General features: G+C 35.4%; 1 protein-coding gene across 1 annotated transcript; it reads right to left on the reverse strand.

Annotated features, from left to right (window-relative positions):
* Nucleotides 1–1,634: 1,634 nt before the first annotated feature.
* LOC125663257 (uncharacterized) lies at nucleotides 1,635–25,519 on the reverse strand. Its single transcript, XM_048895555.2, has 11 exons — nucleotides 25,335–25,519; nucleotides 23,190–23,429; nucleotides 21,376–21,684; nucleotides 18,135–18,419; nucleotides 17,446–17,727; nucleotides 15,116–15,397; nucleotides 14,380–14,676; nucleotides 13,032–13,322; nucleotides 7,417–7,584; nucleotides 5,180–5,209; nucleotides 1,635–2,688 (listed from the first exon to the last, which is right to left on the reverse strand). The coding sequence occupies exons 1-11, from the start codon at nucleotides 25,429–25,431 to the stop codon at nucleotides 2,381–2,383; spliced, it is 2,589 nt and encodes an 862-aa protein (XP_048751512.2). The 5' UTR covers nucleotides 25,432–25,519; the 3' UTR covers nucleotides 1,635–2,380.

The following is a 25,519-nucleotide window of genomic DNA, read 5'->3' on the forward strand; positions in this document are numbered from 1 at the left end:
CATTTCTTTCGAAAACAATGGTCTGAAATTATAAACTTTTAATTGATATATCATGATTTACAATGCGATACAACATTCTCAACAGAAATGAATGTATGTTCTGTACATATAATGAGCATCACTCTCTAAAGAAAAGTTTATCCTATATCGTTTGGTTGTCACATTGGTATTCATATACAATTTTACTAATTTAAAGTTTATAAAAGCTACAAAATTAATATATATCATGCATAACAGATAATATTTATTCGAGGTTTACCAGTTTATATCATTAATATCTATGTTCAATAAAATTTCTAAGTATGAAGCAGATAAGGAAGATTATCTGGTGTGGGTTGTTTTTTTTTGTTCGTGTTCACTGGGATATATCAATTCCACATATGTTTTTGTTTTGTTTGTTTATTTTACGTCCCGTCAGGTGCCCAGGAGGAGTAAGCATTCCCTGTCGACCGGTCACATCCGCCGTGATCCCTATATCCTGATCAGGTAAACGGAGTTATCCGCAGTCAAAATCAGTGTGCCAAGGTCTAACAATCGGTATGAAACACGTCAGACAGCATTCTAACCAATGATAGGTGATATTGGCAAACCGGATAATTATAAAGACCACAGAATTTGCGAAATGCTGACTTTGATTGAGACTGTTGAAACCCCTGTACCATAAACTTGTTTGTCAATAGCTTGCCTCGATTTAAACATTTATCTGTATGTTAAATGTTTCTCAATGACTTCTAAATACTACTTACTACACTGCATCAACTGTTTGAAGACCGATTACGAATACCCGCGATTGTAGAATTGTGGTAAATTGAGAACTGCCGATGCATCAGACTTCGCTCACGGACTACACAAAAATACTTGCGTGATTAGCAGATTTGATATACATTTTTGTTGATGTGTTCCTTTTGTGACTAATGAGCTTGAAATGTTAAATTAATGAAGTTATCCTTGATAAAAGCAGTGATCCCCTCTATTCATACGTTACTTTTACCGCACTTCCATCCGAACACAATCCCGATACCGATGAAAAAACCCGTAAAATATAAAACTCCAATTTCTTTAAAACTCTTCCATCAAAAGTTGCGAAATTCGAACTTTATATGTACGCAACTAGGTTCGGGGCTTCCATGGTGAAATGCACAATAATCATGGGGTGAAATTGCACCTCAAATTCACAGGTATCATTACACTTGTTATGGTTAAACACCGAAACGATACTACCCATATAGTGACTGAGTTACTGTAAATGTCCCTCATTTTAATTTCCCTTGACATCATATAATGAATATCACGTAACACTTTATTTTTGGAAAACAGCAAGAGGTCCTACTTGTGACCAAAAGTTCAGGTTCATGCGTGTAACCAGCTGAATTTTTATTGATATACTCAGAAAAAAATAAAAATCCTTAACATGAAAAGTGCTATAATTTAACATATCAACAGTCATCAACGAATTACCGGGCTTGTCCACATTCATATATATATATATATATATATATATATATATATATATATATATATATATATATAGAAATATATATATATATATATCATACCATTAATATAGAAGACAGAAATTGCTCCCCGCACTTTTCAAACGCATATAGATTATATATAAGAATAATTCATATTGCTTTTTATAGCAGATGAACCTGAACTTTGCCACTGTTTCTGTAGTATGAGATTATTTATGTACATGAGGGAATTTTTAAACGCATCAGTCATTCAGATTAGGGGCGATTTCAAGGTCACAATATAATATGAATATCACCTTCGTGCATACTATATATTAAAAAGGGAGAATGATTTGATATCATAAAGGAATAATATATATAATCATTTGACAAGATATGTTTTCACGTATACCTTATCACTTGATAACAGTATTAAAAACGACAAAATAGTATGACACTTTCCCCGTGATACAATTATCAGAACATGTCCGCTGTGACGTACTTTTTCATTGTGACGTCATATGGTGCGAAGTGCACACAGGTTCATTTATAACAGCACTGTGATTTTTCTCGTATAGCCTTAACTGAGCCGAGTAGTTTGCCACTCTGAAACTACAAGACAAGTCTCAAATGAATCCATGCAAGCATAACGGAAAAGTCTGGATATCTAATGGGACAGATTGACAGTCAGACAGATGAACAGATCGAGAAGAAAGTCATAGTCTCCTTCGGTTGTACAAACCGGTAGGGGACTAAAATGATATAGTTAAATTTAATTCAATATGGTTTTAAATAGTCTGACTCGTACCTCCACTGGTATTTAATGGCACTCGATCATTAAAAATGTCCTTTTTAAAGTTAAGTATAACATTATTAGGTTTTATCAGAAATGTTTAAATAAGGCAACCCTCGCATTTTCACCACACTCAGTTGCAAAGAACAGGATGTGTGTTGGTAAAATCCTGGATTTCGTGATAAGGGCCTTCATTTGGGGGATCGATCTTGTCGTAAGCATGCTCATCGCTAGCCGCATTGATGTATTCATGGAATGGAAGCTGATAACCGTCTTCGGTTTGCAGTCTCTGCCGATTTACGGATGTTATGGGGTTGTGGTCGTTGTTGGGTTGTGGTAGTTGATTTTGTTGTTGCTTCCTCATTCTTTGTTGCAAAACAACCCCAGTAGCAACAACGAGCAGTGTAGAAAGGATGCCGATTACGATCGTTGTGGTTGGAACTTTATAAAGATAATGTACATTAAGTTAGTTCATTCAAATTCTACACTTTTGCAGTGCTTCTCCCACGAAAACAAAACTGTTCTGCAGACGACACAGGAATAATGAGGATTTTGTGATAAGCTCAGTATTGGACAACACTCCACATAGTGAGGGCTTTTAAAGTTTACAAATTTAGCCGGCATTCAGAAACACTTCAAAGATTAACTACAGGTAAAAGTTAAAAAATATTGGGTCAACTCTCCTGTAAAACCAACAATTGCATATAATTCACCATAAGTAAACAATAGGGCCTACAATAATATCTACAAATATTAGACTTAGAAATAAAATCCCGTCTGACAAGACATGTAAGTTGTTACTGATCTTAACCCAACATTTCAAGATGTAGGGAGAAAAGACACGAAAAAATTCTGGATGCAACGCATAAAATCATTCCATCCAGACGGAATAAATAAATCTAATGATTTTCGTGATAAACCATGAGCCTAATGATAAATCAGATTCTTCAACCCAATCAAGTACTGCGGAAATCTGGAACCCATGATAAAGGGTAATGTCGTTTACACAAGGAAATAAAGTAGTGCGTGGAGACTATTTTGGTGCACAGATTAAACAATTAATCTACAACTAAAATATATCAACAGGATACCAGCTAGTGTCTGCAATTTATATTTATACTAGATGAAACCCTTCGCAAGCTCCGAAATTCACAAATAAATAATAATGCAAAGAGGAAGTACTTTATGATTGTACGGATGTAATCGTAATTCGTCAGGCCGACTAGTTGACCTAAGAAAAAATGAACGGTCGTTCATAATCTCAAAATTTGAAATTCATCAGCACTTATCAGTAAATATCAAAACCCATAGTACAAATCAGAGTAAATAGCAGCAATTATCAGTTAATATCAAAATCAGAGTAAATAGCAGCAATTATCAGTTAATATCAAAATCAGAGTAAATAGCAGGAATTGTCAGTTAATATCAAAATCAGAGTAAATAGCAGCAATTTTCAGTTAATATCAAAATCAGAGTAAATAGCAGGAATTGTCAGTTAATATCAAAATTAGCAATTATCAGTTAATATCAAAATCAGAGTAAATAGCAGGAATTATCAGTTAATATCAAAATCAGAGTATATAGCAGAAATTATCAGTTAATATCAAAAGCAGAGTAAATAGCAGGAATTGTCAGTTAATATCAAAATTAGCAATTATCAGTTAATATCAAAATCAGAGTAAATAGCAGGAATTATCAGTTAATATCAAAATCAGAGTATATAGCAGAAATTATCAGTTAATATCAAAAGCAGAGTAAATAGCAGGAATTGTCAGTTAATATCAAAATTAACAATTATCAGTTAATATCAAAAGCAGAGTAAATAGCAGCAAGTATCAGTTAATATCAAAATCAGAGTAAATAGCAGCAATTCTCAGTTATTATCAAAATCAGAGTATATAGCAGCAATTCTCAGTTAATATCAAAATCAGAGTATATAGCAGCAATTCTCAGCACCAATAGATATGATCAGTACTAACGGTAAAAATATCGGATCAGAACTTATTAGCACCAACAGCACGATAAAAGTAATTATCAGCAAAAATAACACTCAGTACATTTCCCGTGTATCCTCTCCCCGGAAACCATGATTTGAATTCTAGTATAGCCTCCTTACTAAAGCTTTCACGTAAACTGTGTCCTTTCTTGTCCAAAAAAAATTTAAGACACCACCATATTTTCATTATTCTTAATTGTCTTCTTTTTTAAATGGGTGAGACCCTTCATTTAAATAGTTATGAATTCCCTTTAACCAGAGTGCTTTACAGCAAGTCTGGTTGAAATTGGTCGTGTAGTTTAAGTCAAGAATGTTTAAGATATATAGACTACGGTCATACAACTGACACAAAGTTATTAGAAAAGGTAATTTCAGCTTAAAACTCAATATAGCTTTACTTTATGGTTTGAAAACATTTGATAAGATGAAATTTAGTCTAGAAGACTAGACAAAACAAATAATGATCTTCGAAAATTTGCTTCTCTTCATAATTTCTTATTTAGAAACTACAGCCTGCTGCTAGAACGAATAAAAATTGCTTTTTCTAAATGACGAGTGAAGATAACGAAGTGATTAATCTCATAACTCCTATAAACAATACAAAATAGAGAGTTGGGCAAACACGAACCCCTGGATTTACCAGAAGCGGGATCAGGTTAAATGGGATCAGGTGCCAAGAAGGAGTAAGCATCCCCTGTCGACCGGTCAGTACCTGCTTAGATTCAAAACCCGACCATAAGCAGAGCAAACTCTTGTGTAACGAATCAGTTGAGAGATATAAACGCCATATGCAGGTGATAATGGGATACTGCTAAATAAATGTTTTCTGAATGATAACTTCAATATTTTGTATCCTATCATGTTGAAGAAGTGTCGTTTGTTTTCTTTTACAATGCTTAGGAAATGGTTGTAAACAAAATGAGCTGTAATACTTACTAGTGCTCGAATGGTCAGATGTAATCAATTCTGAAAATAACAAAACTCATTTGAATCAATATCTATATAGAGGTCAAAATGGGGATGATTTTAATGTTGTCTTTCATGTACTTATCAACTGTTGACATGATACACAGGATCAAACTGTCATTCAATAAACTGAAAATTGACTGAACGGTTATAGAAATGTGACCCTGCCATTCTGTTACATTTTCAGGCCTTTCCGTAAACTTTCAGTCGACTGAATGACACATTTTCATTCTGTGATAAATATACATACCCCTCCCATATTCACAGTGATGCAAAGACACTCTGGTAGAAATACGAAGTTACGATCATACATAACGTTTTGCCAAGATTGTAAAACGTTATACCTACCGATAATAATTCAATATACACGAAGTTGAGAAAAGTATAGCGCATTGATTTCGGAATTCCCAGAAATTTCAGTCTTTCAAGACCTACTATACCTTCAAAAATGAATGCTTTATACATGTATGTCATTTTGGGAATGTATTATACACGTAAGTAAACTTTGTTCATAATGAATCTAAAATAAAACTTTTATGACAATGTATCAAGATAAAAGAAATTTCAATTACTTTTGGAAATCAAAGTATTAAGGATTTTATTATAGTTTATTAAAATATCAAAGTGTATCCTATAGTTAATCAACGTATCAAGACTTATATTACAGTAAATCAAAATATTAAAGCATCTACATGTATCAATGAAGAACTAGTTAAACTGATTTGTGATAGTAAATAAGAATTGCCCTGTATTTGAAGACATTTTTCTTTCACCCAATGAAACTTTTTGGTACGTTTGGCCGCAAACTTCACTGTGATGATACGCGAAAGACTCACAAACAGCTACATGTACGTAGCGATATATGAACTGTTGAAATATCACCGCTATATACCTGTGCAGTAGGGCTGTTGAAATATCACCGCTATATATCTGTGCAGTAGGGCTGTTGAAATATCACCGCTATATACCTGTGCAGTAGGGCTGTTGAAATATCACCGCTATATACCTGTGCAGTAGGGCTGTTGAAATATCACCGCTATATACCTGTGCAGTAGGGCTGTTGAAATATCACCGCTATATACCTGTGCAGTAGGGCTGTTGAAATATCACCACTATATACCTGTGCAGTAGGGCGGTTTGTAATGTTGAAATATTACCGGTATATACCTGTTGAAATATTACCGCTATATACCTGTGCAGTAGGGCGGTTGAAATGATGAAATATTACCGTTATATACCTGTGCAGTAGGGCTGTTGAAATATCACCGCTATATACCTGTGCAGTAGGGCTGTTGAAATATTACCGCTATATACCTGTGCAGTAGGGCTGTTGAAATATTACCGCTATATACCTGTGCAGTAGGGCTGTTGAAATATTACCGGTATATACCTGTTGAAATATTACCGCTATATACTTGTGCAGTAGGGCGGTTTGTAATGTTGAAATATTACCGCTATATACCTGTGCAGTAGGGCTGTTGAAATATCACCGCTATATACCTGTGCAGTAGGGCTGTTGAAATATTACCGGTATATACCTGTTGAAATATTACCGCTATATACCTGTGCAATAGGGCTGTTGAAATATCACCGGTATATACCTGTTGAAATATTACCGCTATATACCTGTGCAGTAGGGCTGTTGAAATATTACCGCTATATACCTGTGCAGTAGGGCGGTTGAAATGATGAAATATTACCGCTATATACCTGTGCAGTAGGGCTGTTGAAATATCACCGCTATATACCTGTGCAGTAGGGCTGTTGAAATATTACCGCTATATACCTGTTGAAATATTACCGCTATATACCTGTGCAGTAGGGCTGTTGAAATATCACCGCTATATACCTGTGCAGTAGGGCTGTTGAAATATTACCGGTATATACCTGTTGAAATATTACCGCTATATACCTGTGCAGTAGGGCTGTTGAAATATCACCGCTATATACCTGTGCAGTAGGGCTGTTGAAATATTACCGCTATATACCTGTGCAGTAGGGCTGTTGAAATATCACCGCTATATACCTGTGCAGTAGGGCTGTTGAAATATCACCGCTATATACCTGTTGAAATATTACCGCTATATACCTGTGCAGTAGGGCGGTTTGTAATGTTGAAATATTACCGCTATATACCTGTGCAGTAGGGCGGTTGAAATGATGAAATATTACCGCTATATACCTGTTGAAATATTACCGCTATATACCTGTGCAGTAGGGCGGTTTGTAAGTGGTCTCGCACCCTTCAGAACAATGGCCGGTTGTCTTGTTACAGGGTACGTTATCTCTACAGTTTCCACAAGGCAGACAGTCAGAGTTATTTCGATAATGTAGCTCCGGGTTCTTAACATCCAGGTAGTACCCACTTTTACAATCTGAAATAAATTCAAAAATTTAAATGTTAAAACATGTTTAAAAGCCATAGTTGGAGAGATAGAATGCCCCAATTCCATCTGTAATGCAAATATGAACAATAGAAAATTAACAAAGCACAAAATACAACACATAGACAAAAACACGAAAAGTTGGTAAATGATATACCTCTTAGCCGTGAATATCAGGGATTACTGTTTTGTTATGTTACATGTTTGCTACGGATTAGTCATTTTCATTTGAATACATCATTTAGTCAACGATGCAAGATTTTGGGAGATAAAAAATATTTCGCATGACAACCTGTCTGGAACGTCCTTATCGATCAATGCAAAGACCATGACAGATTTTGACAAAAGGATGAATCATCATGAGAGGACATTTCACAGTACATTTATTTATCATCAATAATATCGAACTTTTGAGTCTGAAATATCTAAAGAAAACATACAAGTATCAATCATCCCTTAATCTTCCAAACATTACAATATGTTTAGATTATTACCCAACATACGGTCCCGTGGGGATCCAGGTTAGAATAGGTCCTCAGTACCCCTTGCTTGTCGTAAGAGGTTACTAAATGGGGCGGTCCTTCGAATGAGACCGCAAAAACCGAGGTCCTGTGTCCGAGCAGGTGTGACACAATAAAGACCTCTCCCTGCGCAATGGTCATACGCACCGGGAGCACAGGCCTAAATTTTACAGCCCTTCATCGGTAATGGTGACGTCTCCATATGAGTGAAAGATTCTCAAGAGAGACGTTAAACAATATACAACCAACCTAACATACAGGGGTGCATGTTTGTCCTAATTTTGAATTTGCGTTTTTATAGAAATCATAAGAACAATCACCGATCGTTTTCTTCACAATTATCATATTCAATGCTATGATTTTACGTAATCTTGAATCGCTTAATGCAAAAAGAAAGTTTACAGTTATACCTTATTCATTTATTATCAAGATACTGTTAGTTTTATTTTTTCACCATCACTTTATTTCGTGTTTAACCAGTAATAACTGGTTCGCGGCGATAATTTATTGCGATGGATATAATCACATTACCAGAGCTATGAAAGGACTGGGTCGTGTCAAGAATATTCTCTACAACGATTATCTCGTAAACTTTGCAAAATTATTTTCTCACGCAAATAAAGAAGACACCTTTCAATTGTCTAAATATGACGTCAATGCTTGTTGATGCAGATGGATTCAGCTGTAGGGTCAGATGAAATTATCGTTCATGTTGCAATTTTCCAAAAATCATCTTAATTTCATTTCAACAGTATCTTATTCATACGGTATCTGCAACATTATTCTTGAAACGATAAATGATAGAACACGATAAACGTTCGGTATGATGAACGATAAAGCTGATTAACGCAAAACACGATCAACGGTCTTCACGATAGATTTGATCAACGCAAAACACGATAAACAATGATAAAAATTAAGAAGACAAATACTGACCCCTTCACATACCAGAAGTGGGAACAGGATGTTTTTTTTTACGAGTAAGCACTCCCTGTTGACCGGTCAGACCCGCCGCGAGCCCTATATCTATATCTGGTGAATGTAATATCCCATAGTCACAATCAGTGTGTAAAGAACGGCCTAACAATCCGTATGAAACATGTTAAACAGTATTTGACACAATGATAGGTTGTATTGGTAAATTAGATCGTTATAGAGACCATAGAATTTGCGAAATGCTTACTTTAAATGAGATTGTTAAACCTTTGTAACATCAACTTGTTTGTCAATAGCCTACCTAAATTTATAAATTGATCATACGCAAAACATGTTCCTGCGTAACGAATCAGAGACATAAACACCATATACAGGTAATAACATTATATAACATTAATGAAATGTAAAAATATTGTCCCTCAATAGCTCTTTTACTTTAATGTATCTCATCTGGCAATTTAAGTAATTATGAATGAAACAATTACACTTTTCATGTGAAAAATCAATATTTTGTTTGTGACGAAGAAGGGTGTGTCTATTTTGCATCAAACCATAATATGTTCATCGCTCATTCAACTAGATGTAATGATCGCTTTACAAAATCCGCTCCACGACAATATATCTTGATATGCTAGATATTCCTACCCTATGAATGAAATTTGACATTCATAAGTAGTTTAGATATATTTATTCAAATAGATGTCTTGATATATCAATAACTTCACATTATAGGCAGGCTACTGACAAACAAGTTGATATTACTACCCTACCAGTTCACCTGGAGTGGAAGCTTTACTAAACATTATTTCAATAGAAAATAGATAGCAAAAATGAGCATCGAAGTTACTCAAAATAACTTACAACACCAAAAGTAACTTCCTCATGCGTGCTAAAAATATCTCACTGAGCTACTGTACAGCTGTACATGTTTTTATCGGAATATTGAACTTCCGATATTTCCGCGTTTAAATATATCTATTCAAATAGTTATCTTGATAAAAATAAATAGCTGTTACTTTACATTCGAGACAGGCTACTGACAAACAAGTTCATGTTATAGGGCTTTCAATAGTCTCGTTTAAGGTAAATCCATATTCGCAGTTTTATCTGATACAAGTTTTAAAAGTGTATTTATTTCCATTCATCAAAGTTCAAACTAACAAATTATCAAATAAAATACATAGGTCATCAAACTTTTTGTGAGACGTACATACACAGAATCATATATCACCGTCAGAAAATTGCAATTTTCCTTAAACAGCATTATCAAAATTTCATACAAACTGATTATGATGATATAATAGCATTCATAACAATTTCATGAAACATAATAAATTCACAAAAAAATACAAAATGTCTCTAAAAATAAAGGAAATCTATCACATAATAGACTTGATAAAGAAATCAATAGAAACAGAGTTATTGCCCTTGGATTCAATATTTTGAAACGTATCATTGATTATTCATCTATAACTTAGACTTTTGAAATATTTTATTTTTAACAAGATTTTTTAAATAACCATAGGAAAAGACTCCAACAAAATTTATGTTTCTATCATTCATAAATCTAAACAATCATTGATTTTGCAAAATCTGATGACATCACAGGAGGGTGGAATTACTTTAAAGTCAGCATTTTGCAAATTCTATGGTCGTTATAACGATCTTGTTTACCATTACAACCTGTCATTGGATCAAATACTGTCTGACATATTTGACACCAATTGATAAACCATTCTTTACAAACTGATTTTGACTACGGATTACTCCGTTACCTGATCAAATTACAGGATTCACAACGGGTGTGACCGGTCGACATGGGATGCGTACTCCTCCTAGGCATATGATCCCTCCTATGGTATATCCGGGGGTCCGTGTTTGCCCAACTCTTAATTTTGTATTCCTTATACGAGTTATGCGATTGATCAATGTTCATTATATTTACCTTTTCATAATAGCGACTCGTAGATAAAGAATGAAGATAATCATCAATGTTGGCATTTCACTGGTGTAAAAATAATTATCGTGTCGACATGCAGGACTACCGACACATCGTTCATGTATAAGTAACAACGATCACAGCAAAGAGTCGCCACTCAATTCAGCAGGAAATGTCATTTAATTTTTTTGGAGTTGCATCGCCCTTGCAACTTTATACAACTGGTTCTTCTTAATATGTAAAATTCAATGCCACTGAGAATGTTTGCACGAGAAGGACACGCACTGAGAATGTTTGCACGAGAAGGACACGCACAAGTTCAGTATTTGGTATACAAGCAGACTACAAATATGAACAATCGAAAAAGACATATCTTTTATAAAAGAGAAAGGCAACCCTAACCACATTATTGCTCTTATGAATAAAGTATTACCTACTGATATCATAAATGACAGTCTTTAACAACAAAAATCCTTGCTTAACGATTAAATCATTATTAATCTATCATATCTGCGAAGAGAGTGGTCATTGAAGTTTAATATCATCAGCAGCACTGTAAACAAGACAAGTCATGAACACTTAAGTTGGAAGCCGTATAGATTTGAGCCCGTTCTTTTCCAAGAAGAATTGAGAAAAGAAACCGTTCAGTAGAGTCGAAGACCAAGCAGACGGTACACGTTTCTTCATACAAATGTCTCAAACCTAAACTTGTCATTACGCAAATGATGGAACCACATTTCACATAGTCTTTTCTTTTCAGTTGACTTGGTTGGGTCGAAAATTTCAAGAAAAAACCTCACATCTACCCTTTGCATTATTGGAATTAACAGCTTGACTTGAAGGCATCAACCTATTTATTTCTAAAGTCAACCATGTGTACATCTTTGATTATGTTAGAAATATCATCAAAACCGGAACAGACGGTGTGACGTCAAAATTATTGATTTTTGTGGTATTCAATACAAAAGAGTTCCCCATCATAGCATCCTCTACAGATAGCGAGAATTTCAATTGTTAACTTTTGCAAATTAGTACTGAAGCTTATATAGGCGGTAGTTCAACATAATAGTATGACAATTTTTCATCATATAATTAATCATACAATATATCATGTAAACAAAAATTGGTGGCCTTCCCCATTAAACATTGTAATTTACTTATTCTTTCTTTTGGAATCGTAATCTTCTCTATTTCTATTAGAGCTCATTACAAATCATTGTTTCTAGAAAAACAATTGTTCATGGACTTCAGATGAAGAATTTCAACTCCATGGCTGTTAGATGCATTGTCCTTGGTTTGCTCGACAAACCATTGCCTAACTTTCCTAACTACTTAGAATGACATTGTAATATATTCTCATCCTCTCTCGACGGGGGGAGGGGGGGGCTCCTTGGTCGAGTGGTTAGAGCATCGCGCTCAAAATCACACGGCCTCTCACCTCTGTCGGCGCGGGTTTGAATCCCGCTCGCTCTGGTAGGTGAGAGAGTTTCCCAGTTTACTTTCGGAAGGTCGGTGGTCTCTTCCCAGCTACATTGTATCTGGGTTCTCTCTTCCACCAATAAAAACTGGGCGCCACCAAATAACTGAAAAATTGTGGAGTGTGGCGGAAAACATTAATCAATCAATCAATGAATCTCTCGACGGTCAAGTAGCTGTAATCCTCGACTTCATGTTCTCCTTCAAACGTACTGCCTTTACTCGATTCATTAAATTACGAGATTTTGGCGATGGAACTATCACTACCTTTTTTACGACTTAGGTTTGTCGCAGCCGGGATTCGAACCCCAACCTTCCGCATGCGGGGCGAACGCTCTACCTCTAGACCAAAGCGGCGGTTTGCAAAACAAGATATACGATAGACCTGACAAACGCAAAACAAGATACGATAGGATATGTGTACGCTACGAAAGGAAAGGATACATGAAAGATGGAAGACGGTGGAAATGTCTAGAATACTGATACAAGTACTATATAACGTATTAACTTATTTATACTGTACTGTACTCTAAAACAGAAATGAATCAATGTAATGGAAATCTTGCCTAATACTGCGACCTTTACTTCTACAGCACGAACGGAACAGCCGATTCTATTGCAACTCTCCAACCGGTACCAGTGTTCTGGACCTGGGTTTAAAAGTCCTGGGTCATAATATCCCACGTCACCTTCCCCGGAATCTGTTATATTGGCAACCTCTACCCATACAGCTCCATCATTCAGTGATAAAATGAAGAATTGTTCTGGTCCTCCATTGAAGTTTGATATCCAGGTCAGGTTGATGTACCCACTGGTGTAGGAATAGCCAGTGAAGTTTAACGGTCGTTTAGGTTTACCTGTAAGTATTGAAAGTGATTAGATGGGTCATTTTATCTAAAACCATAGATATTTTCTGCAGTTATTACAGTAACCTGTATATAACAAATTTATCACGAATCAATTGGAAACTAATTCAAAGTTCACTCATCAAATCAACAAAATCATTGACTATCGGCATTTCTGATGAATTGACACTTTGCGATTGTTCTTGGTAAAAGTGCGTTAAAGGGACACACATATTTGCTCATGGAGACGTCGCCATTACCATTTAAGGGTGTAAAATTTAGGCCCATGCTCAGGGCTTACAGCCCGGAAGGAGGGAGGGATATGCATCGTGCCACACCTGCTGTGACACGGGCCCTCGGTTTTTGCGGACTCATTAATCCGAAGGGCCACTCCCAATTAGTCGTCCCTTACGACTAGCAAGGGGTAATGAGGAATTATTTTAATACGAATTTCACAATTGATTGGATACATAAGAGCATGCTATGCGTATGATCAATTATCACATAGAGGCAGGGTACTGACAAATAATTTTATGCTGCATGGGTTTCAGCAGCATACACTGAAAACATATTATTGAGGAAGTCAGCAAGATTCAAATTCCCCAAGAGCAAGCCTATTTCCTGCGGCAAAGCTGAGAGAAATAGGCTTGCTCAATGGGAACTGTAATCCCTCAATGGTATATATTAACCGTTTTATTATGACGATACAAACATTGATACCACAATAAAACTTGTAATAAAATTAGTATAAGTTTAATATAACACTCTTCAATTTCATTATCGGGCGACTCGGTGGTTAGAGTGTACGCTTACTTATAGGTTGTGTGAAACCTAATAGGAAATGGCTTTTCTTTTGTCCGATGATGGGGTATTTTGTATAAGACCTTAAATTCCTAGGTTCCTTCTCGTGTCAGGCGTTTGCACGATAATGAATCACCACTGACACAGCCTCGGATGTCATGTATAGATTTGTATGCGTGATACATTATCTACAACGGTTGATATTTATCTATGAGTCGAAATTCTCAAGAGAAAGTATTATCATCATTAACAAAACTGCTTATGAAACCTTCAAGATTAATTGTAATGGTGAAGATGACTTCTCCGTTATATGCCATGGTGTAGTTTCCAAAATATCTCTCATTGTCGACAGGAATGGTACTGGTGATCCAGTGCTTATAAATGACATCTCTTTCTTTGATTTCATTTTGTATATTAGTTGATGTTGGTCCTGACCAGGAAATCATATTTGCAGATGGTTTGGGGTAGGAAATGATTGGTGCATTAACAACCACTTTCACGCCAATTCCACTTTTGATTCCGTAGTTAGCTTTAAACCATGATTTAGCATCAATCCTTGTCTTACCTTTGAGGAAAGAAAATATTAAGGAAATTCACAAAAGATATAGTTGACATCAGCATAGTTTCTCAATCAAGTACTTGGCAGCAACGATGAGAAACCATTTTAAAAATTCTGAAATTCACAATCTTGAAGGAATAACGTGCAATTATGTTGAGTTGTTTTGAGAAGATTTCTAAAATCAGCTGATTTTCCATTAGATCATTGCTGTACCGTGAACAAAGTTTTAGTGCAATCGAACAAAGTGTTATTTTGATATAGGTTTGATTGCAATAGACAATGAATAAATAGGTTAGATATACTTTTGCATTTCCACAAGCACACAGACAACCGTTCACTGATTATCAGCGATCCCTATCACAATCTGTGAAAGTTTTTTCCAAATAGTATCTCAATTTAAAATAAATAGCAAAATTGACCACCCAAGTAACTCAAAATAACTTACAATGAACATTAATAGCAACTTCCTTTTGCTTGCTAACAAATCCCGCCGAGCTTCCTGTACACCTGTACATGTCTGTGTTGGAACATTTGACTTCCGGTATTGACACGTGTATCACATTGGAGACCTTGCTTTTCAGGATTTTTATCTGTGAATATCTGCTGATGCTGAGCCTCGGAGTTGGCCTTCCATCAACTACACAGGACAGAATCAGCTGTTCTCCTTCACTAATGTCCACGGATTCCTGCATCTTTCCATTTGCATTAAAACTGGCCTCAGATAAGTCTAAGTCAGAAAAGAAAATCAATACCGGAAATCGAATTTCAAATGCAAGTATTCAAAAGGTCCCCTCACGAGGAGACTTTGTTCTAAAGAGTATTCCATATTCCACAGTTTATTGTAAAAGCAGCCTCATTTCTGCAACGCATGTGGAAATACGTTTCATTATTATTCAAAACATCTCAATATAATTGAAAAAAATACTGAACTATAAAGATTGAATACTTTTTTTTAATTTCCTTAACGTATTACTATATTTTACTATGTTTCATTATTTTTAACTGAACAGGAAGATATTGAAAACAATCCTCGACTGTAGTTGTTCCATCAAGGATAAGGATAAAAGTAATTAAGTGTTCCCCAAAATGAGAGAATTATTCAACCAAAGAATTCAATCTTGTACCCATTTCTAAAACGGCTAGCAATAGAGGGATACACGATTTTTGTTTCCTCTGCTAACAGTGTTGATTTTTTATCATTTTGATGAAAAGGTCACAAAATTAAGAGTAGGGAATCACGGACGCTTATACATACCAGAGGTGGGATCAGGTGCCTAGAAGGAGTAAGCATCTCCTGTTCACGGTCACACCAGCCGTGAACCATATATTTTATGCAGGTAAATGGAGTTATCAAAATCAGTGTGCAAAGAACGACCTAACAATTGGTATGAACCATGTCATACAGCATTTGACCAATGGCATGTTGTATTGGTAATTATACCGTTACGACGACCACAGAATTTGCAAAATGTTGACTTTTAACAAGACTGTTGAAATCCATGTAACATCAACATATTGTTCAATAGCATGTCTCAATTCAAAAACTCATACACAGAACAATGTCTAAATCGATTCAACGTAAGTGAATCATAGCATTGACATATATATTTTAAAAATCAGCATTTAGAGAGGTAAGGCATAGGCGGATTTACTTTTTAAAAGACTGCTGTTAGAGAATGGCATAAAAATCCCTTGCATCGTTGATATTTTACCAAAATCGTTACCCACATTATAAATTGGGGTATCATTCGCAATGACCTACTATAGCAGTACCCAAATAATGCGTACCTTCCCTCTGCAAAATTCGGACTTATTTTCTCTAATACGATTTTTATCTTTCACTTGCACCAAGTCCCTGTTTACACACGATTAACATTTCAATCAGTATTTCCCAAAAAAAACAAAAAAACGTCAAATTGATCAGTATTGAAAAAACCAAACAGTATACAAAGAGTCCGTATTTGCCCTACTGTTAATTTTGTATTCTTCATAGGAATTGAGATCGATTGTTGTTTGTTATCTTCACCTTTTCATAACTGTTATAAATGAGTATATCGTAGATGTAAAATTTGAAATTTTACACGTTATATTGCCCACTTGTCTCAAAGATGCTTCAGTCATACCTCAATAACTCGAAATAAAAAAAACACCACAGAGTCTTCCACATGTGCTCTGTAGTTAGATATCTTAATGAGAATAAATATTAACGGCAAACCAACAACTCCACTTTATGACAAAAGGTGATGATTTCAGCTTCTCCATCGTCAACTTCCCATACTAATCCTATACGCAAGAGCTTCTTCTGAGTATGGTGAGTTTTGAAAATCGGGACAGGCTACCGACAAACATGCTAATGTTAGAAGGGTGTCGACAGTCTCATTTAAAATCAGTATTTCGTAAAAAAAAAAAAAAAGAAGAAATTATGGTCATTATAATGATTATAATTGACTTTCCATATCTTCGTAGCAACATTCCCTTGTCATATGCATATTGTGTTTTTGTCTCCCAACTGAACCGAAATCCAAGACCATGTTTTGTGTATGATCAACACTAAAATAGAGGCAAGTTATTGATCAATAATTTGACGTTATGAAGTCAGCATTTCGGAAATTCTATGGTCATTATGATGATCCTATGTGTCATTATGTCAAATGCTGTCTGATGTTTTTCATACCGATTGTATATATACGTTTTTGGTTTTGCATGTGATACTTGACCAACGAAAGGAATTAGGAGTGGTATAATTCAGAAAAAAATGAACAATGAAAATCTTACACATTATATACAGATCGATTGATGTATACAATTTGTCAAACGTTGACTTTGCCACACATTGGAACGAGTCCTTGTCCTTAAGCACCCGTTGTTGTAGTAATGTCCTTCCATCCGATTTTGCTACTCCGAACGTTCCACTGGAGAGTTTGTACACCCACTGAATAGTACAGGCCGGGTTACAGTCAGCGGAACAATTATATGGTCCCACAAAATCACCGTCTTTCACAGATACTGTCTTATTTACTGGAAGCTGAGGGCTGATAATAATACTGCTAGGGCCATCTGTTATGACAATAGATAGAATGTTCGTTATGTCTTCAATGTACAAACTTCCAAATAAACATAATTGATAATGATTACGCCAAATCTTACCAGCCCCACATTTGTTTTTCAAATTTCATGTTATTTCAAATCTAAATTCATCAAAGTTATTACATCCATGTGATCTTTTAAAATTTCCACAAAAGAGAAATGCCTCTTGTTTCAACTGTCACATACTTAGCCAAGTGAAGTATTGCAATAGTCACGCTAACATATTTTTTTCTCAGTAACAAACTAAAATAAGAGCGTACACTCGCTTATTAAAGTCCTGGCATACTTTTTCCCACCGCCATTTAGAGGTCAGTAAACATAGAACAATATTTATTTATATGCATGGAATTTGACAATCTTTTCGGTACAATACTTACACAAAACATTTATCTTGATTTCCTCACTGTTTTCAGACACAATACTTTCATTCGACAGACATGAATACTTGTTAAATCTAACGTCTTTAGAAATCCTGGGAAATCTAAGTGTCTTGTTGGTCTCTGACGCAATGACGGTGTTGTTAATGAACCAAACATACTTCAAGGATACGGTTTTTCTGTAATACTTCGGACGTGAGGTGGAGTAACTGGAGCAGGTTAATATGACGTCACTGGTTTCGTTTACCTCAAGGATTCCTGCAATCTCAGGTTTGGTTGGTTTTCCTACGAATAGAATAAGACTAAAATAGTTTACAACATTTTTTTCATGTTAAGAATAACAGTATAATGTTCCTGTAGCGAGGGATATTAATCCCGAATAGGATGTTTTAAATAATTTAATTAGAATTGTTAACAAAGATTTAATTTTGGCATAATTAGTGACAGTGCTGAGATCGCTAAAATTGAATATCGCTAATATGTATTCCATATAGGAGGTAATAACTATCTTTCTTGGAATTATAAAATCGCTAAAATTAGCTCTCGCTAAATATGGACAAATCGCTTTTGCGTCTTGCTAAAAATACCACTTATATCGTACTTCATATGACGAATGACTCAAACAATGATCAATAGCTGTTGAAATGAAGGTATTTTTCATAAAGGAGGTATATGTTAAGTAACTTTGACCTCTACAAAATGACCTCGAGTGACCTTTGTCTGAAACAAGAGACCCAAAGGACTTATCAGTCACCTGAGTATTAGTTATAAATGCAAGAAGAAGATAACGAACAGTGATCAATCTCATAACTCCTATAAGCAATACAAAATAGATATTTGGGCAAACTCGGACACCTGGACACACTAGAGGTGGGATCAGGTGCCTAGGAGGAGTAAGCATCCCCTGTTGACCGGTCACATCCGCCGTGAGCCCTATATCCTGATCAGGTAAACGGAGTTATCCGCAGTCAAAATCAGTGTGCCAAGAACGGCCTAACAATCGGTATAAAACACGTCAGACAGCATTTGACCTAATGCGAGGTTGTACTGACGAACTATCATTAGTCCCAAGGCTTATGAAATGAAGTTTTGGAAATTGGTCAATTTTTACTCCTCCCCAAGACCCAAGGGGTGCAAGAATTCAGTACAATTTATGCCCCTTTGCTCAAACCATGCTTGATAAAAAAAAAATTAAAAGAATTGGAATGGTAGTGGTCATTAAGTCCAAAATATTCTATTGTTCACATATTTTGTCACTGACCATTTTGCCCCCCCCCCCCCCATCCCTTGATACCAAAACCCCTACCCCTGGGATCATCAAATTTACAAATTTGGTAAAGGATTACCTGCTATTTCTAAATATCTATTTAGTTTTCAACATTCTTATATATTAACATTTTACACATGTACTAATTTTAGTCTCACCCTGGGGTCAGAACCTCTACCTGGGGATCATGAAATTTACAATTTTGGTAGAAACCTTCCTTTTCTGCATCACTATGCATTAGGTTTTTCTTACACATGCGCAGTTGTAGAGAAGAAGATATTTGGAAATTTGTCAATTTTTGGAAGTTTTATCCCTGCCCTTCACATCCCAGGAGTGCAGATGTCCTGAAATCTACAATTTATGTTCCCCTTGTCCCATTGATGCTTCATATCAAATTTGAAAATAATTGGAACGTTAGTTATCAAGAAGTTAAAAATCTTCTATTGTTAACGCACGACGAACGACAACCAATTTCAATAGGTGAGCTAAAAAGGAAAAGGTGAAGATAACGAACAGCGATCAATCTCATAACTCCTTTAAGGAATTCAAAATTACAAGTTGGGCATTTAAGGACCGCTTGACATTCCAGAGGTGGGTTCAAGTCCATAGGAGGAGTAAGCACCCCCTGTTGACCGGTTACACCCACTGCGAGCCCTATATCTTCATCAGGTAAACGGAGCAATCCGTAGTCACAATCAGTGTGTAAAGAACGGTCTAACAATCGATATGAAACATGTCAGACAACATTTGACCCAATGATAGGTTGTAAGAACGGCCTAACAATTGGTATGAAACATGTCAGACAGTGCCATTTGTATATAACTTTTGTCATATACATGTATGGCCAATACCTTTACAAAAGCTGATGAAATAAGGAGCTTTACCTGATAATAAAAATGTTCTGAATGACCTTGACCTTTCCAAAATGACTTTGACAAACCTAGGTCAAAAAAATCTGTTAAAATATTGTTGAAATATATAAGGTATAAGTTCTGAGTGACCTGGACCTTTGTAAAATAACCAGGAGTGACCTTTGTCTGAAACTATTTTCTTGTTACTTAACTTGTATGATATGAAAGGTGAAGATAACGAAAAGTGATATGTGATCAATACGTGTTCATAAAATGTTGAAAGATGGACACTTCTGATATAAGATATTTTATCTGACCTTTGACCTTTCTAAATGTACCTCGGATTTTCAAAACAGGTCTCAGCCCAAAATTCCCTATCCAAAGAAATATTTGTGATCAATTTCTGATGAAAGATTTAGGAGATATGAGCTTGGAGTGACGAACGGACAGACAGGACACCGACCATATGCTCCCTCGAAAAAAGTTCGGGAGTGCATAATAAATAGAAGATGACGAACCGGTATCGATCTTATAATTCCTATTTAATCCTATAGGTAATAGCATAGTCTTATAATTCCTATCTAATCCTATAGGTAATATCATAGTCTTTATTGTTAACTCTATATGATAAAAAAAAGTATGTGTTTATATTGGAGAACTACTGGTGAAATGTACATGTGGATCAAAACGTTTCTTTTGATCCATCCAACTGTACATCTTTTATGATTTAAAAGAAATAAATGACACACTGGATATCTTTCAGGTTTTGATTTCTGATTTTATTTTATTTTATTTTTTTTTTTTGTCAGTTACGTTTATATTCATGATTACATCTTTATATTTAATCACTCCCATGATAAAATTATAAATCCGATGTATTAAATTTTTCAGGTATTTCATTAATGATTTTTTTTTTTAGATTTCTAGAAATCTACAAGTAAGGTTTAAATTTCTGTCTATTATATTTTTACACAGATTGGAGTATTTCAGCACATAATTGAATTTATGTGCATATTATACTTTTTAGATTTGAACATCCATAATATTTTGAAAACGCATTCGATTTTCCTTATATCACAATTTTACATCTGTAATTTAAATCTCAGACTACGGAATATCGTACCTCTCACGACAAGAATTCCACCCTGTCCTCTTCTGGCAGCATTCTGTGAAGTGCCACCTCCGTAATATCCGGCATCCATTAATGTTATGTTTTTCACCTCCAATTTTATGTTGGTAGAGTTGTGGGGTCTGGTTTGGTAAACGTACTTGACAGGATCAATTGTTATAACACTACCACCTCGCAACCAAATTACTGCTCGGCTCGTGTCGTCACAAAAATGATATATAGTGTATTTCCCATTTCGTGGAAAGAATACAGCCATCCATCTTAGAATCTTTGTTTCTCCTTCCTGAGAATCAATTCGTGAGACTAAAAGAAAATACAAGGAAATTTGGACATGGAAGACTGTAATTAGTCTTATGAGAACAAACCATGGGGCGACATGAGTCGACGGGATGCTTGCTTTTCCTAGGCACCTGATCCCACCTCTGGTGTGTCCAGAGGTCCGTGTTTTCCCAACTATCTAATTTGTATTGCTTATAGGAGTTATGAGGTTGATCATTGCTCATTATCTTCACCTTTTATATAGAAGAATAGTTGTTCTTATTGACAACATTTTATTTTCTATTGAGAATACATGATATGTTGATCAATAGTAAAGTGGACTATACAATGTGTAAGCTATCAGATTTTTCATGGGTGAAGTTATGTCTAGCAGCATGAACTAGTTTACGAAATTATGCATGCTTATCATATATTAATATCTATTTATTAGGAAAGTTTCATTTCATAAATCTTAACAGTTGCTTGTCAATCATCATTAACTCTCACTAATGCGAAAGTTGTTGAAGTGCCAGCAAAACATCGATTATGATATAAACGTAGCTGCGTTCTAGACCACTAATCAATGGTTGATGTTGCACAAAGCAAATTCGGGGGGGGGAATACTGAGAAAGCTAAAACTGAAATCATGTTCTCAAAAGGTCTACAAAAAAGGTGAAAATAACGAACAGCGATCATTCTCATATCACCTATACGCAATACAAAATAGATAGTTGGGCAAACACGGACCCTTGGACACACTAAAGCTGGGATCAGGTGTCTAGGAGTAAACATCCTCTATCAACTGGTCACACTTGCGGTGAGCCTTATGTCTTGATGAGGTAAATGGAGTATTCCATAGTCAAAATCACTGTATAGAGAACGGCTGAACGACAGTATTTGACCCAATGACAGGTTGTATTATCAAATTAGATCGTAATAACGACCATAGAATTTGCGAAATGCTTACTTTAAACAAGACCGTTGAAACCTATGTAAAATCAACTCATTTGTCAGTAGCCTACCTCGTTTAAAAACTGATCAAGCTTAAGAGTATGGCAAACACGGATCCCTGAACACACTTAAAGGTGGTATCAGGTGCGTAGGAGGAAAAGTATTCCCTGTTGACCGGTCACACACCACTGTGAGCTCTGTATCTTGATTAGCAAAAAGGAGTTATCGGTAGTCAAAATTAGTATATACAGAATGGCCTAACAATCGGTATAAGACACATTAGACAGCACTCTAATGACATAGTATAACATCATAATAAGTTGAAATATGAAAACAAAATAGATTGGTATATCTTTTTATTAGATATTCTAAAGTCTGAAGGATTGATATTTTGTTTTACTGTATTTAACTAAGTAAAACGCATCATTGTATAATGTACATACATGTATATCTAATAAAAGTAATAGCATTTTGAATTGAAGAAAAATCAACTAAGCAAACTACATAACTATGTAGCGTAAAGTGTAACAATCAAGGTAATTACATAACCATAAAATAACTATTGATACTACAATTAATTTCTAACGTGTAGAACTTACCGCTGTAATTCAAATTGTAATCGCTATAGTCAGAAGACCCTGTGTATTCCCGTATTCGAATATTTACAGATTTATACAGCCAGACGTCCTCCACAGTATACTTGTCATCATAAATTCGTGTCCATTTACTCTCAAGACCATCCTTTGTGACTGTTATATCATTAGGATTTGTAGAAATGTTCGCCCATTTTAGTTTCAAATTGCCGTTGATAAACTTTCTTCTAATTTGAAAGGTTTGGGCTGCAATACAAAGAAGACATGTGCTGTCAAAGGAGCCCGATATATGTTTATACAAATGAATAATCAAAAAACAAAATGCACGACTAAATTAAATCAACAGATGCAAACGCAAAATGAACGGTCATCAACTAAGAAATGAATTTCATTTTTGATTGAGAGTACGAACTTTGACGCTTTACGTCAACATACTTCATGAAACGCATTATTTTCAACAAGTCCTGTTGTTCCACTGTACTTATTTTTAAAAGAATTCTTTTTCAATCTTTATTCCCATTAAAAAATCCGTCAATATTGTGGCTGACACCTACCCAGTGATTCACGACATAACTTAACTGAGATCCACACAATCTCATACCCAGTGGCGCAGCTTCCATTGAGGCAACCGAGGCAGCTGCCTCGGTAAAAAAAAAAAAAAAACCCACTTTTTACGTTGTTAAAATGTCGATATCAGACCACCTGCCTCGGTAATATTGGAACCCAAGTTACGCCTATGATACCAACAAGACTAACATGATATTCTGAACGGAGAATGGCTCTAAATTTGATTAAAAGGGAACCCACTTTACCCAAGCATGGGTTTGGAAAGTTGGGTTGAAATGGGCCTGGTGATTCGTGATAAAAACGTAAAAAGGTGGAAAGTTTACGGACGAAGAGTAGGACAGAAAGACGTTTGAAGTTTCTCCTTCACAGCTGTCAAATATCAAATTGAAATGCAAAGAAAATACCAAATATTTACGTAATCATAGAAAATATATGACTTCGCAAGTAAATGCCGTCAGCAGCAGTGTGAAACGAATAGCATCCTTAATTTCACCGAGGGGACAAGATTTGCAGTCTAGGACGAGGCTTTGCCGAGTCCTAGACAGCGAATCTAGTTCCAGAGGTGGAATTTCCCTATCCTACACGAGTAAATAATGAAGGATTACTTTTCTTACATTTTACCCTTAATTTAGTGCATAAATTCAAGAGCTTCAAGAAAGTTAAATATTATCAAACACCTCATTTGAAATGCAATGCAAAAACTATTTAGATAGCCAACAAATGGTTCACATTGTAAGTGTAAACTAAAAAAACCAAATGTTGTCCACCAGAAAGCTATATTGAAATTTAAAGAAAACAATACAAAATAGTTTACTTCACCATGTAACGTAAATCATGGAAAATATATGACGTCACAATCAAATGATGTCGCAGCAGTGCGAGACTAATAGAATCCTTCATTAGTACGAGTGTGGGATAGGGAAATTCCACCAAGGGGACAAGATTCGCAGTCTAGGACGAGGCTTTGCCGAGTCCTAGACAGCGAATCTTGTTCCAGAGGTGGAATTTCCCTATCCCACACGAGTAAATAATGAAGGATTATTTTTCTCACATTTTACCTACAGTTTAGTGCATAAATTTGGGAGCTTTGAGAAAATTCTAAATTATCAAAATCCTCATTTCAACTTCGATGCAAAAATTAATTAGATAGACAGAAAGAGCATACCCGAAAATGGTTTACACTTTAAGTGTAAACTAAAAAACCCAAGGTTGTCCAACAGAAAGCTATACACATTAAAATTTAAAGATAACAAAGCAAAATAATTTTACTTCACCGTGTAACGTAAATCTTCACCGTGTAACGTAAATCATAGAAAATATATGACGTCACAATCAAATGACGTCGCAGCAGTGTGAGACAAAAAAATCTCACATGGCTGTCTCACATGGGTAAAGTCGATCTCACACTGGTGATAATGTGAGAAAAAACAATCTCACATGGCTGTCTCACGTGGGTAAAGTCGGTGATAATGTGAGAAATGATTATCAGAGTATATAAAGATACGTAAACGACCTCCACTAAACGAACCCAACGAATATTAGGTATTTGTCAATAAAAGAAACACGAATCACATCACCTCTTACCTTGTACAATACATAACAACCCAGCTAAAACAAAGCACAGATACGTCACGCTTCCCATATCTCGCTTTCTATACATTGACTTATCACTTCGTGTCATTCATTAATTACCACCAAAATAAAACAACTGAAAAATTGCAAATTTCCCGTACATGGTTTTTAACCTCGTCTCTGATGAGCAGAAATGC

The sequence above is a fragment of the Ostrea edulis genome, chromosome 8, assembly GCF_947568905.1.
Source record: "Ostrea edulis chromosome 8, xbOstEdul1.1, whole genome shotgun sequence".
Classification (NCBI taxonomy): domain Eukaryota; kingdom Metazoa; phylum Mollusca; class Bivalvia; order Ostreida; family Ostreidae; genus Ostrea; species Ostrea edulis.

Bases quoted from the DNA above. Each gene is read 5' to 3' on its own strand.
- LOC125663257 (XM_048895555.2), bottom strand. From the start codon at position 25,431: ATGACACGAAGTGATAAGTCAATGTATAGAAAGCGAGATATGGGAAGC. The intron at 18,420-21,375 runs GTACGATATTCC...TTCTATTCGTAG, and splicing joins TGGAATTCTTGTCGTGAGAG to GAAAACCAACCAAACCTGAG. The intron at 17,728-18,134 runs GTAAGTATTGTA...TTGTCATAACAG, and splicing joins AATCAAGATAAATGTTTTGT to ATGGCCCTAGCAGTATTATT.